This window comes from Abrus precatorius, unplaced genomic scaffold (assembly GCF_003935025.1).
Source record: "Abrus precatorius isolate BTA unplaced genomic scaffold, Abrus_2018 Scaffold8, whole genome shotgun sequence".
Taxonomy (NCBI): Eukaryota; Viridiplantae; Streptophyta; class Magnoliopsida; order Fabales; family Fabaceae; genus Abrus; species Abrus precatorius.
In genome coordinates, this window is record NW_020874428.1 from 4,906,615 (window position 1) to 4,919,556 (window position 12,942).

The window sequence follows — 12,942 nt, forward strand, 5'->3', positions numbered from 1 at the left end:
TCAATTGACCATGTGTTATAATTAATACTAACTATATTAGATTTAGTAACAAACAAAAACAATTGAAGTACCTTTTTGATCAAGTCAATTTTTAAATTTTAGGCAATCATTCTTCATGTGTCATTTTTTTTTATAAAATAAACGTTTTGACTCCATTTTTATATATGACTGAGTATGACTCTTTTTATTGTGATTAACATAATTCTTCTTATTTTTTCCAAAAGTAGTCAAGTTCACATTCTCTCCTTATTTCATTTGTAACATTTCCTCTTCTTGAACATATATGGTCAATAATTGTTTAATAGACCATTTATCTTTATGTGTGTTAATAAGTGATCTTAAAAGAGACATATTAATGAGACAATGTGTACAAAATATAGTGTACCACAAAAGAATTAGACATGATAACCTTCGAAGTTTTTAGTTGAGCCACTATATTTTTTTTGTGCATGATGTGATCAGACACTCTTCTAATCCCTTGTGAGTTTCATAATGTAAATCACATTATAAGAGTATTGATAATGAATTTAGCAAATGTAGTAAATTGCTCATCAGTAGCTTTCCTTAAACTCTTGACATTATCATGTTGACATATAAAACCTTATATACTGACAAAAATATTAGTTTCTGTAAAAGTTTTCAAGCCATGACTATAGAGATGTAGATTCAGGAAAAAAGATACAAATAATTTTGTTGTGTAATTGATGTATTTTTTAGGATCATTCATAATTAATTTTTTTTTCTTGTATTTTTAGGAAAAAGAGAAAGATAAGCTCTAAGAACTTTATATATAGTCACTTGACTTGACTTTCATTACTATTTTATGTGGTTAGAATATAATTAGTGAAATTGTCAACCCTTCAATTTTAGTTGATACTAATTCTTGTTACTTTAATAGAACTAAATCTAGTTAAATACTCTATTTCAATGAAAAAAATCTTTTTAAAAACTTTTGACCTTATTATATGTTTAAATAATTTTAAGTTCAACTTTGTAATTTATATGCTTCCAAATTTTGTTTATAAAAGTTCACCTAACATTGATTAATATTTAAGATTAAAATGGATGTAATTAGCTTTTCAAATATTATTTATTGTTTAACATCATCTAAGTATTATTCAGTGTTACTCTTAAATTTTATTTTTAATACCAAGTTAGGGACTTTTAGGTTCCAAAGAATAAAAATATTTATTATACTCACTTTATTTTTTATATTTTGTTGTTTTAAAATGTAATTTTGCTTCAAAAGTTTTGTTATTTAAAATTTTTAATTAATTTTATTTTTTACGTATACGTTTATGGATGAATTTTAATTAAACTAATCACCTCATATATGTATTTACTTTTCTTTCTCTCTTTTAACTTTAAATGGAGTATTTTATCAAAATTTTCTTACTTCTGTATAATTATATTATTATTTATTTACATGCAACAAATTTAAACAACAAAACATGAAAAATTAAGAGAGTAGTAAAAAAGACTAAACTTATTAAAAAAACGTTATGTTATTTGGTTGGATAAAAATAGTAAAAAAAAGAAATTTTGAGAAAGTAAAAGAGTAACGTACAAAAAAAATGTATAACTTTTGTTATCATAAATTAAAATTTTCATTTAATTTAAAATTTTGAAAAAATTAATTTATTAATTTTAAAATTATTTTAATATTATAAAAATGCATTTTATTTTTTAAGAACTTGAAAAACAATGAAGTAAAACACGGCAATCCTTCTTCGTTCATCTCACTTTCACGCCTCTTTGTAGTGACAAATTTAGTAGAATAAATCATTAAATGTTCCTCTCTCCTCACTTTTTTCAACAGAGTAAGAAAAAAGTTATTTATTTCTCACCGCCCTTTAATTAAGTCTCTCTTCTTTTCCTGTACAAAACATTACAATTTACAAAAGCTTACGGTGAGAACTGAGAAGAGATGTAAATAAATAAAATAAAGAGTCAATAGGCCGTCAACGAGGGACCCACAGTCCCAGCCAACCATCCTAATCCATGATGCGACTGAACGACTAACCGCTAATCTTTAACGGAATGCAGTACACGTGTTAATTCCATGCTTCTTTACTTTATGGCTTTTTATGCAGAAAAAGGAAAAAAGAAACAAAATCAAAAGAAAACATTATATAATAAATTAATAATAACCATACAAAACAAAGCCGCTTACGACACCCCCCCTCCTAAAGTCCTAACTCCTAACCCACTTTCCTTTTCAATTTTTGTTGCTTTCTTCCACGCCAACCATGTGGATACCTTCTATTCAAACCATCATTTTTCTCTCTACTTTTTCTATTTATGTTTAATTTTTAATGCAAACTATCCTTTATTTTATTTCAATTCAAAATAAATATCAGCCGAAAAACAAAATCTCCTGCCATTCGCCCATATTCCAGGGATATCTTCTGCAGTTGTATTTTACGCACTTTGCAATTATCATGACATTTTTATTTTACTTATTCTCCATTTTTATGCTACCTCTCATCTCACCTACTCCAAGTATAAGAAAATAAACAAAAGACTCGGTTCCTTTTCTCTAGAAGCCTAGAAGCACTACTTTTTTCAGAACTATGTTTTCTTGTCCTGCTAATCTTCTAATTTTAAAACCAAGTAAACTCGTACCACATTTATAATGGCAATAATATCATCAATAGCAGAAGGGCCCAAAAGAGATAATATCATCACTCCCCACATTCACAGTTCAGTAAGATAAAATTAAAAAGAAACGAAAAGAAAACCCGGGGTATTGAGTAGGAGTGCGTTATTTTGCAAAGCCCAAAAAGCAAACCAAACTCAAACTCTTATCATTTGTACCACAAACTTTACAAAGCTTCTCCGTTACGAAGATATTTACAAAGTTGAGCTCTCTGTGTCTCTCTTGGAGGACGCACGTTGTCTTTAACCAAATTCACTGTTTGAAACGTGGGGTTGTTACACTCACGCGCACGGTGGTGTGGGGCACCAAATGATAAATAATTGCTCTCGTTCATGCCACCACTTCTGACGACCGACCAGCGCCGTTGCCGGATCTTGGTTGCCGCAGAAGCTCAATTAGTTTCTCCGCCTGCACACATCAAAACCAAAATGAATAACCCAAATTCAACAGCAAAAAATATTTCATAAATTTTAATTATTGTTTGTCCAAACATGGGGACACTAAAAGTTAAAATATTGCCAAACCCAACCAATAAGATTGGCATATTGACGAAATGAGAACACATTCACTAAATCAAATTTAATTATAGACTAAGCAAATGTTGCGGTGGGTCAGTGGAGGTGGAGCGTGCAAGGAGCTGACGTGGCACTACACCCACGAGATCTTCCAATTCCATAGTCCGAAGCGAAGAGCACCGTGCCACGTCAGCGAGCGCCGAGAGTAGTGGAAGTGAATGGAATGGCATACGGGCTTGTTTGAATCCAAATTTAAATAATCATAAATTGACGTTTATTTTTACAATACTAGTTATAATTTTGAGGTTAAATCACGTTTATAGTTTTTTTTTTTTTTTTTAAGATTTCCAAACACGTAGTATTACCTTTTGCTTGGCGCGATTGGTGCCGGATTGAGACAAAGCGACCAAAGGAGGAATCGCACCTTCGCGAGCCACCATAGTGCGATACGTCACGTTTTCCTCGCATATCTGTAACAGAATAACCACCGCGATTTCCTTTTGTCTCTGCGTTCCAACCTCCACGATCTCCACCAGCACCGGAACCCCTCCTTCATCCACCAGAGCCGCACGCGCCTCCGGCACAGTCACCAACACGCTCACCACGTACGCAGACTTGTCCACCATGTTCGAGTCGAAATCCGCCATTAACTCCACCAGCACCTTCATGATCCCCGCCTTCACCGCTCTCATCTTGTTCTCCTTCACCGTACACAACGAATACAGAGCCGTCGACGCGTCCTTCTTCCCGCGGATGCCGCCGCTTTCTAGAAGGTTCACCAGCAACGGAATTGCGCCGTACCTGCCGATCGCCGCCTTGTTCTCCTCCACCTGCGAGAGGCGGAGCAACGAGCACGCCGCGTTTTCCTTCGCCGTCGAAGTTCCGGTGTTGAGCGCCCGAACCAGAGGCTTAATCGCGCCGGAAGAGGCTATCAGCTCTTTGTTCTCGTCGCATAAGGAGAGATTCAAAATCGCGGTGACGCCATATTCCTGAAGCTGAAGGTCTTGCGATGAAATGAGTGAGATTAGGGGTTTAATTGCCCCGGCCTTGGCGATTTTGATGCGATTTTCTGGCTTGTTCTTGGCGAGTAATCGAATTTCCATAGCGGCTTGTTTCTGATCGTCGACGGAGGAGGAGTGGAGATCGGCGACGAGTTGACGGATGAAATCGTCGGAATTTTCAGAAGCGCAAGCGATGAGGAGTCGTCGTGTTTGTGAAGAAGCGGTGGCGAATTCGCCAGATCTGTCACTGTTGCAGTCGCTGAAAGCGGAAGAAGAGGAATCATCGTTGATGCTGAGTTCGCTCAAACTGCGTCCCATGTACGTGTAACTCTCCGTTCCCATCAGGGTTTAGGTTCCGACGCGGAGGTTCGGGTTCGGGTTCGGGTTTGGGTTCGGGTTTGGGTTCGGGTTCGGGTTCGGGCGGGTTCTGTAGAGGAGCCGAAGGGAAGGGGAGGCTGCTAGGGAGTTGCGAAAAGCGAAATATATGGGAGAAGGGAAGAGTGGGATAACATTTTTACATGTGTATCTGAACCTTGGGCTCTGGGGATGACACGTCTTATTAATATTGATTTTACCAAATTCCAATCCCGCAAGCACGTGCGAGGACTGTGTCTTTAAACGCGTGCGTACGAACATCGTTATTCCGTGAAGAGTGTTGCTTTTCATATTGATACAAATAAAATAAATTATATATTATGCTCTGCATACTTTTCTTTGTCAAGTTTAAATTTAATTCATTTATTTATCATGATAAATTTTAGATCACTTAATCCTACGGTGTGAAATTTTTTATTCAGTGCATTAAAATTATATACTTCAATTCAGTGGGGAAACAAAATAAATGGAGATGGCCGAGTAGTCAGTTGTCCAATAAAATAAAATTTATTGGTATGGTAGGAAAAGATAAAGCCAATAAAATGATTATTGTCGCAGATTAAATGCGAAAAATGAGAATTGAAAATGAAAGATGGAAAGGGAAAAGAGAAAAAAGTGTTATGTCAGCAAACATCCGTTTTTTCTTTTTAAATATTAAAGGGAGCTTCGTATTAATAGAGTTTAATTAATTGATATTGAACAATCTCAATAAATATGTCCACCATATAATTATTGTTGGTGAAGTCCTTTCGTTAGTAGCTCATACATTGTTATCAATAAATAGGAAACTTAATAATATACTCTAATAGTATAGTGTTTTTTAAATATATATTTTTTAATATCAGATTTAATTTATTAAAAATGTATAAAAATATAATAAAACCCATTTAATTATACAGTTTCTTGATCCATTATCTTCAGACAATAACTAAAGAATCAATAAATAAAACATGTTATCATAAATTATAATGAAAATTATTATTATTACTAAATACTAATATAAAACTTATTATCGTAATGATATTGATAAATAATAATAAGAAGAAATTGTAGTTAATACTAAATGATGGATTAAAAGGGAATGTCATTAACATTTTTTAATTAGTAAAAAAAATTCATGTACAGCTAAATCTATCAAAATGGATTGTAATTTGTAAATCAATATAGTTGGTGGGTTTTGAAGAAGTTAGACTATAAAAAAGTTGATCCATAAAGTTTTTTATTTATTTTTTCAACTCACCCTATTTATCAATATTATAAATCAACTGTCATGAACCGTCATGCGTCCGATCGTTTCATATTTATTTGTTTATTTTATTATTTTTCATTAATTTAAGATTTCAGATGGTTAACTTAATAATTCTAAAAACAAAGATATTTATATAAATTAAACTAGTCTATTTTGGTTATTTTTTGCTAATGTCTATTTTGATATTTTATTTTTTTAATATCTATTTCAATATTACTGTATTTGTTTTTATATATCTTTTTAGAATTTTTAAATTTAACGCGTCAATTCATTGAGTCAGTTCAATATTCTAATATTTTTCCCGCTCACTTCAAAAGTAAGTTGAATTATTTGACTACTTTATGTGCAAATTACACTTTACTCCTTAGTTCAAATTTTAAATACTTAATTTACTATAAAGATCTATAAATTGCTTGATAAATTTACTTAATTTAAAAATTTGAATATAAACTTATTTAAGATTAGAAAGAAGGTAATATTTTAAAATAGATATTTTTTTTCTAAAATATTTTAGACTATTTAGACTTGTAATATTTTTATTAATTTAAGTTTAGTCGTGACTTGTATTTTATTTATTTTTTAATGTCATAAAGTTGTTTTTTTTTATTTTGGTATGACTTTTTTTTATATAATTTTTTAGTCTTTTTTAATCTATTTCTAATATTATATTAATATTTTAAATATAAAATTTAAGATTAGGAAGATAACAGTAACTTTTAATTTGAGAGATTTTTTTAATCTAAAATACTTTAAACGATTTAAACTCATAATAATCTTATGTACATTTTAATTGATTGTCAATTCACTGATAAGGAATTTTTATACTTTAACAATTACACAATATTTCTAAATAAACAATTTCAAAAAAAACTTTTTTTTTATTTTTCAAAAAACGTGTTACCTACGTTTAAATTCTTTTATTTTGAGACAATTTTTTTATTTCTATTCATCGGGCTAAAAATATCCTAGACAAACACAACGATCATAATTTTAACTCGAGAGTCCAAACACCTAGGCATTAAGATAAAGAAAAGTGATTTGCACATTGGTTAACTTCCCTGTACAGGTAACTAACTTTAATAAACTAAATGTGCTTAATTAAGTTTCTAATTCTATTTTTTTTGTAACTTCTTTAATTATTATTTTTATTAATCGTTTCCATTAGATGGCTATGGGTGTTTACCCATACCATAAGATTTTTGTCATGGCCTTCAATAAAAAGAGAAGAAAAAGAGCATAATTGAAGTCATTGTGTGTTTATATTTAATTTTTTTTAATATATAAGTTATAAAGGATTAATAGAAACACAAAGAGAGAGAGGTGATCGAGGAATGGACATATAAATTATAATTAAGGTTATGTTTATCTTTTTTCACTTTCACTTACGTAATATAAAAGAGAAATAAAAAGAGGATAATTTTTTTAAATGTAAATAAAATAACAAAAAATTAAATATAAAAAGGAAATTAAATAAACATAAGTTCTGTTTATAATTAATGTTAAACTAGTAAAAATAACTAAATTTTTTCATTCACTGTATTTATGTAATCTATTTAGTGTTTTAAATTAACTTTTTTAAAATTAAATTTATTATATTTATCAAAATTTATATTATGCATGGAGATATTTCATGTCTTAATTTATCAGACTTCTATTCTATATCAGTTCATAATTTTTTTTTATAAATTTGTTTTATGACTAATATTTTTTTTATTAATCTTACTTCTTATAATTAAGATTAAATATTTCAAGTAACATTTTTAAAATATAATTATTATATTAAATATAATAAATATTTTTAAGTTCATAATAATTATTATATTTATATATATTTTAAATTTTTTTAAAAATATTATAATATAATATTTTTAATATTGTTAATATTTAAATTTACAGATTTTAGTTTAAATTATCATCATCAATTTAATTTATTAAAAAATTAAAGAATAATAAATATTTTACAAATTTTTTTATAAAATATAATATAATTAAAAAAATAACTAAAATATTTTTAAAACATATTAATTTAAAAGAATGGTGCATTACAATAAATGAATTTTATTCTAAAAATAAATTTATAAATATATAAAAAATCATTTTTACACTAAAAATTAAAATTAAAATTGAATTTAAAATTAATTTAATATAGAATTAAATTTAAAATTAACTTAACGTAAAATATTTGATTTAAATCTGAATCAAACAAAATAAAAATTAATCTTAAATTAAATTAAATTTCTAAAACTAATTTTAAATAGATGTTAAAAAATACACATATTAATTTAAAAGTTAATTTCTATAATTGGTTTATGTGGTAGATTAATGATACAAAGTAGAATATATACAAATGTAATTAATTTAATATAATATAATTATAAAAATATATTATTAACTGATTAAAATGTATGCAATTATAATAGTATAAAAATATTTATAATATATTTTACTATATTTAAATTTGATTTTAAATCAAATCAAATCAAAATTTTAAATTTTAATTTTAAAAAAATAAATTATTTTAAAATTTAATCTATACAATTGAATTTAAATTGATTTTATAGAAATCTAAATCATATCCACCCTATGATAAAATAAATATAAGAAAGTTCAAAATTCTTATATTTGTTACTAAATTAATAAAGTTTGCCATTTAATTTTAATATCATTTGTTTAGTTTGATGGTCAACTAAACGTACGAGGAAATGTATGTTTTTAGAATAAGAATATTAACCTCACGCAAACTTTAGAAGGTAAGCCTTTTCTTATGTCTAGGATATTCAACGACCGGCTTAGTTTAATTGGTTTTCAAGACTAATAAAATGTATGCCTCATTTTAAATAAAAACTGTGGGACATAAACACACAGGCTAACAAGAAATTATCAACATGATATTTATATTTAGACAAAATTTAAATGTAATGTTATAGGCATTGTTGGTATTAAGTTGAAGTTTTATTTCAATACTATGTATTGAAATAAAAAATTATTCTTAATTAAAAAATATAAAAATATATAATATTGTATTTAATTTTATTTTATTTTTGTATTCTAATTTATTCGCATACTATATATCCCACCTGCAAAAAGATACATTAATTCGATAGTTAAAGTGAAAAGGAAAACAATTTTCAAATATCAATCAAGAAGTATTTGTACCCAAAATACTTCCAACAAACTTGAAATGATTGCTATAATATGCTTATGACGTTTAGTTCTCTAGACATTATGTGATCTTTGAGCAATGCCGCTTAATTACCATTCCTATTTTCTTTAAGGTTTCTCTTTTTCCTAATACACTTGGTCGTAAAGGTCACTTGTTGATAGGAACATTCATTAAAGGAGAGATTGTTGTGCAATAGCCTTTTCGAGATTTGTCTTTTTGTGTCTTCTCTTGATCCTGGTGATATTAAAAATTTAATCTTAATTATTTATATATATATATATATATATATATATATATATTGTAATGTTTATATTTTTTTTCTTGAAAAGTTAAGAATGTTTTTTTCAACACTAACAGAGTGTTTGGTTCAGAAGAGAGGAGTGTAAAAAAATTATTGAAGGGAAGAAAGGAAAAATAATCATCTTCTTATTTAAATAATTAATTAATTTTACGGTGAGATATTTTAATATTTTTAATTAAAAAAATTTAAACACACATTTTTAACATGCACATTGCTCTCCTTTGTCCCTCTCCCCTTCCCTCAAAATATTTGAACAAAATATAAACAGAATAAAAAAAAATTTCTATCCTCCAATTTCTCCTAACCAAATAATAATTAAGCGTGTATTTATTTTAGATATTGGTAAAGTTGATTATAAAATGTTAAAGAAATTAAATATTTATTAAATTACTTTTATTTATAAATTTTATGAAATTATGTGTTACAATTTATACAATTGATTTTATTTATAAACCATGTAGTCACTTAGTTTTGCTTTTATAACTTTTTAATCAGTACTAGAATCGGTGCCCACAACTAATAACTTGTTAGGATACCGCTACAATTTGATTTTCAGTGGTTAAAATGAAGTTGAAATATAAATTGTAGTGCTTATTTGTTTTTCAATTTTGCGGGTATTAAATTTTGTAACTAAAGTATAATTTAATATTTAAAATTTAATTAAAGTTTGTAAGCTTAACTTTGAATAATCCTGATTTGAAAAATTAATTTTGTTAAAATTAAGTTGGTGAAATAAATGTGTATGTTAGAATTTTGTTTCTCAAAAGCAGGTTTTTAACTAATGATCTAAAAATGTTATCCAAACACAAAAAATACATTTTTCTTGTTTTTAATCAGACTTATTATTTTTAGAAATAAACTGTGCTATAAGAAATAATATAATTCAAACATAATATTTCTATAAACTTCATTTATTTCTATCTGTCTCAAAACAGTTCTTACCAAAATAACTAATTTTGATTTTATATATATAAAAAAGTTAACCATGTTTTCTTAACCTTTCTTCAAACATTATAATCTAAGCCTCCTTGGCTCATTACCAACCATAAATCATCAACCCCTTTCCTTTCTGAACAGCATTAACAAACTTGGAAAAACTGAAACAATTTGCATCTAATATGGTTATAGATAGTATTCGAAAAAATATAACGACGTGCTCTCGTAGCTCAGTTGGTTAGAGCACCCGTTTAGTAAGCGGGAGGTCTTGAGTTCGACTCTCAACGAGAGCAATAGCTGCATAAATTTTTATGTTTTAGGGTTCATGTTTGGTCGATGGAGAAGGGTTTACATAAACCCTTAGCGTCGTTGGCGTTTTTGTGCAGAAGCGCAAAATGTCAGGCAAAGGACCTGGTCTCTTCTCTGATATCGCCAAGAGAACCAGAGGTAACTGTTAACTCATTCTCTCTCTTTTTGCTTCTTACTCTTTCGAATCTAATTTTCGATTCCGTTACTGCAGAGATCCTCACCAAAGATTACAACTCCGATCAAAGATTCACCATCTCCTCCTCCTCCAACTCTTGTCTCGTGCGTTCTCTTTCTCTCTCACCTTTATTATTATCCGCTCCATGCTTATTTCGTGCCGATTTTAATTCTCTATAATTCTAATTTCGCGATTCGCAATTTGCAACTTCAAAGAAGAGATGCCAGTGTTAATTTGACAATTTTTTTTTTTTTTTTTCATTTTTCTCATACTGTAAGTTGAAATTTATTATTTATTAAGTAGTGATTGTGAGTTGTTACCTATTACAATTTCAGGAATTGAACTCAACATTGTTGAAGAGTAGAGGACTTTCCTGTGGAGATGTGTGCGCGGAATTTAAGTATAAGAACAAGACGGTTAATGTCAAAGTTGATACTGAATCAAATGTAATATTACATTTCATAAATTTTGATGTATAATATTTTCTTATTTGCTTAGCCTGGCAGTAACTAATTTCTGCTATTCAGGTTTTGACAACATTCACTATATCTGATATTGTGCCTTCCACGAAAGCCATTATACGTCTACCTGATTTCGACCCTGGCAAGGTGTGGAGATTGTTTGGGGATATAAGATTGACTGGTCGTTTTATACTTATAATAGTTATTGTTATTATATATGTTTTGATGTAGATTGAGGTGCAGTATCTTCATGATCATGTGGCGTTTACTGCTGCTGTTGGTTTAAACCGTTCGCCTGCTATTGATTTTTCTGCCACCATGGGTACTCCCAGTTTTGCCTTTGGAGCAGAAACCAGCTTCTCCGCGAGTATTGGCAAGTTTACGAAATACAATGCTGGCTTGTGCTTGAAAATGCCAAATTCCAATGCTTCTGTAATTTTGTAAGTATTTGAGGTATTTTAACTATCATATGTTAAATTAGTGCGTGGAATGTATCTTTGCCAAACCGAGTTTCATAGATATATTGATTGTTTTGGAATGAAACTGGGATGTTCTTTCCATAACAATTTTAGATTTTTTGCCTGAAGGTGTTTTGAGATATTGCTGCTCTGAAATAGTGAATGAATAACTACTACTTGTATTGGTTGTGCTGAGACACGCAACCCACAATTTGAGGGCATAAATTAATGTGCAACCAACGTAAATGTTGGCAAATTAGTGTTTTGTTATTTAATTGTCTAATTTTCATTTTTGCAGAGCTGACAAGGGAGACTCCATGAAGGTGTCATATTTGCACCAGCCAGACCGTTTGAATGGGGGAGCTGTTGTGGGAGAGATTAGCAGAAGGTTCTCTACTAATGAAAACACACTCACAGTTGGATGTTCATATGTAGTTGATCCTCAGACTGTTGTAAAGGCAAAGCTGAACAACCATGGCAATCTCGGGGCCTTGTTGCAACATGAGCTTATGCATAAGTCAATTTTTACTATGTCTGGTGCCTTTGAAACAAGGGATTTGGATAGGAGTCCCAAGTTTGGTTTCTCACTGTTGCTCAAGCCTTAACGAATTCATAAGTAGGGATAATATATCGTTATATTGTCACATGTTCCTTCAATTAAGTTGAATGAAAGGAAGAAAGTTTAGGAAATTGATATAGATTGTTGATATATTTTTTTGTTTTTCTAATTATCTTCAAATGATTGATTGAATGTCTTGAGATTAGAAAGGCATTGTTGCCCGGGAAAGAATTTATGTTATTGATAGCATCTTATTGAAACTGAGTTGGTTGAAAAAAATTAAGCAGTTGTTTATTTTGAACTTCTGATTATTGTCTGAAGTTTATGAATTTTGTCTTCAGCATATTGGCAATTCCGGATGTTACATAATTCATACACACTTCTTGACCGTATATTTCTGGTGGGTATTCCTTCTTAGCTATGACTGCTGAAATTCCAGGAACAGAGAATGTTTAAATTCTCTTTGAAGAGAATTTTAGTAGCCAGTAATTTGAATTTACTACAAATCTCACATGCGAGCTGCATCTCCGTCTCACATCGACATAAAGCTCAGACATCCTTTGACCCTGAATACCTGATCCTCTGGACTGTTGGTGGGAAATCTTCTCTGTTGTAGTCCAGGTACCATTATAAACACTTAGCAATATCCTTCAAGCGGTTTGTGCTGATTTATGTCGTGTGAACATATTGCCCATCTTAAATTGCCACGACATTGGACTACTGATAATGCCTTGTCACCTGCATCAAAATGTATGAGTTATTTTGTATGCGAAATCATACT

The 12,942-nt window shown here is 29.4% G+C and overlaps 2 protein-coding genes and 1 non-coding gene across 4 annotated transcripts; 2 read left to right on the forward strand and 1 right to left on the reverse strand.

Moving 5' to 3' along the window:
- Window positions 1-2,480: 2,480 nt before the first annotated feature.
- On the reverse strand, window positions 2,481-4,710 carry LOC113846662 (U-box domain-containing protein 4-like). Of its 2 annotated transcripts, none has more exons than XM_027475158.1 (2): window positions 3,540-4,710; window positions 2,481-3,067 (listed from the first exon to the last, which is right to left on the reverse strand). In XM_027475158.1, exons 1-2 carry the CDS (start codon window positions 4,515-4,517, stop codon window positions 2,990-2,992), a joined length of 1,056 nt encoding a protein of 351 aa, XP_027330959.1. In that variant the 5' UTR covers window positions 4,518-4,710; the 3' UTR covers window positions 2,481-2,989. The 2 variants fall into 2 exon arrangements, with proteins under 2 accessions (XP_027330959.1, XP_027330960.1); XM_027475159.1 differs by lacking the exon at window positions 2,481-3,067 and adding an exon at window positions 3,078-3,414 and having other exon boundaries at window positions 3,540-4,675.
- A 5,708-nt stretch (window positions 4,711-10,418) lies between these two features.
- Window positions 10,419-10,492, forward strand: TRNAT-AGU. Its single transcript has one exon. It is a non-coding gene; the product is annotated as a tRNA-Thr (tRNA).
- Window positions 10,493-10,541: 49 nt separating this feature from the next.
- LOC113847960 (mitochondrial outer membrane protein porin 2-like) lies at window positions 10,542-12,241 on the forward strand. The gene is made up of 6 exons (XM_027477295.1): window positions 10,542-10,646; window positions 10,720-10,787; window positions 11,019-11,129; window positions 11,211-11,291; window positions 11,376-11,584; window positions 11,901-12,241. The coding sequence occupies exons 1-6, from the start codon at window positions 10,595-10,597 to the stop codon at window positions 12,205-12,207; spliced, it is 828 nt and encodes a 275-aa protein (XP_027333096.1). The 5' UTR covers window positions 10,542-10,594; the 3' UTR covers window positions 12,208-12,241.
- Window positions 12,242-12,942: the final 701 nt, after the last annotated feature.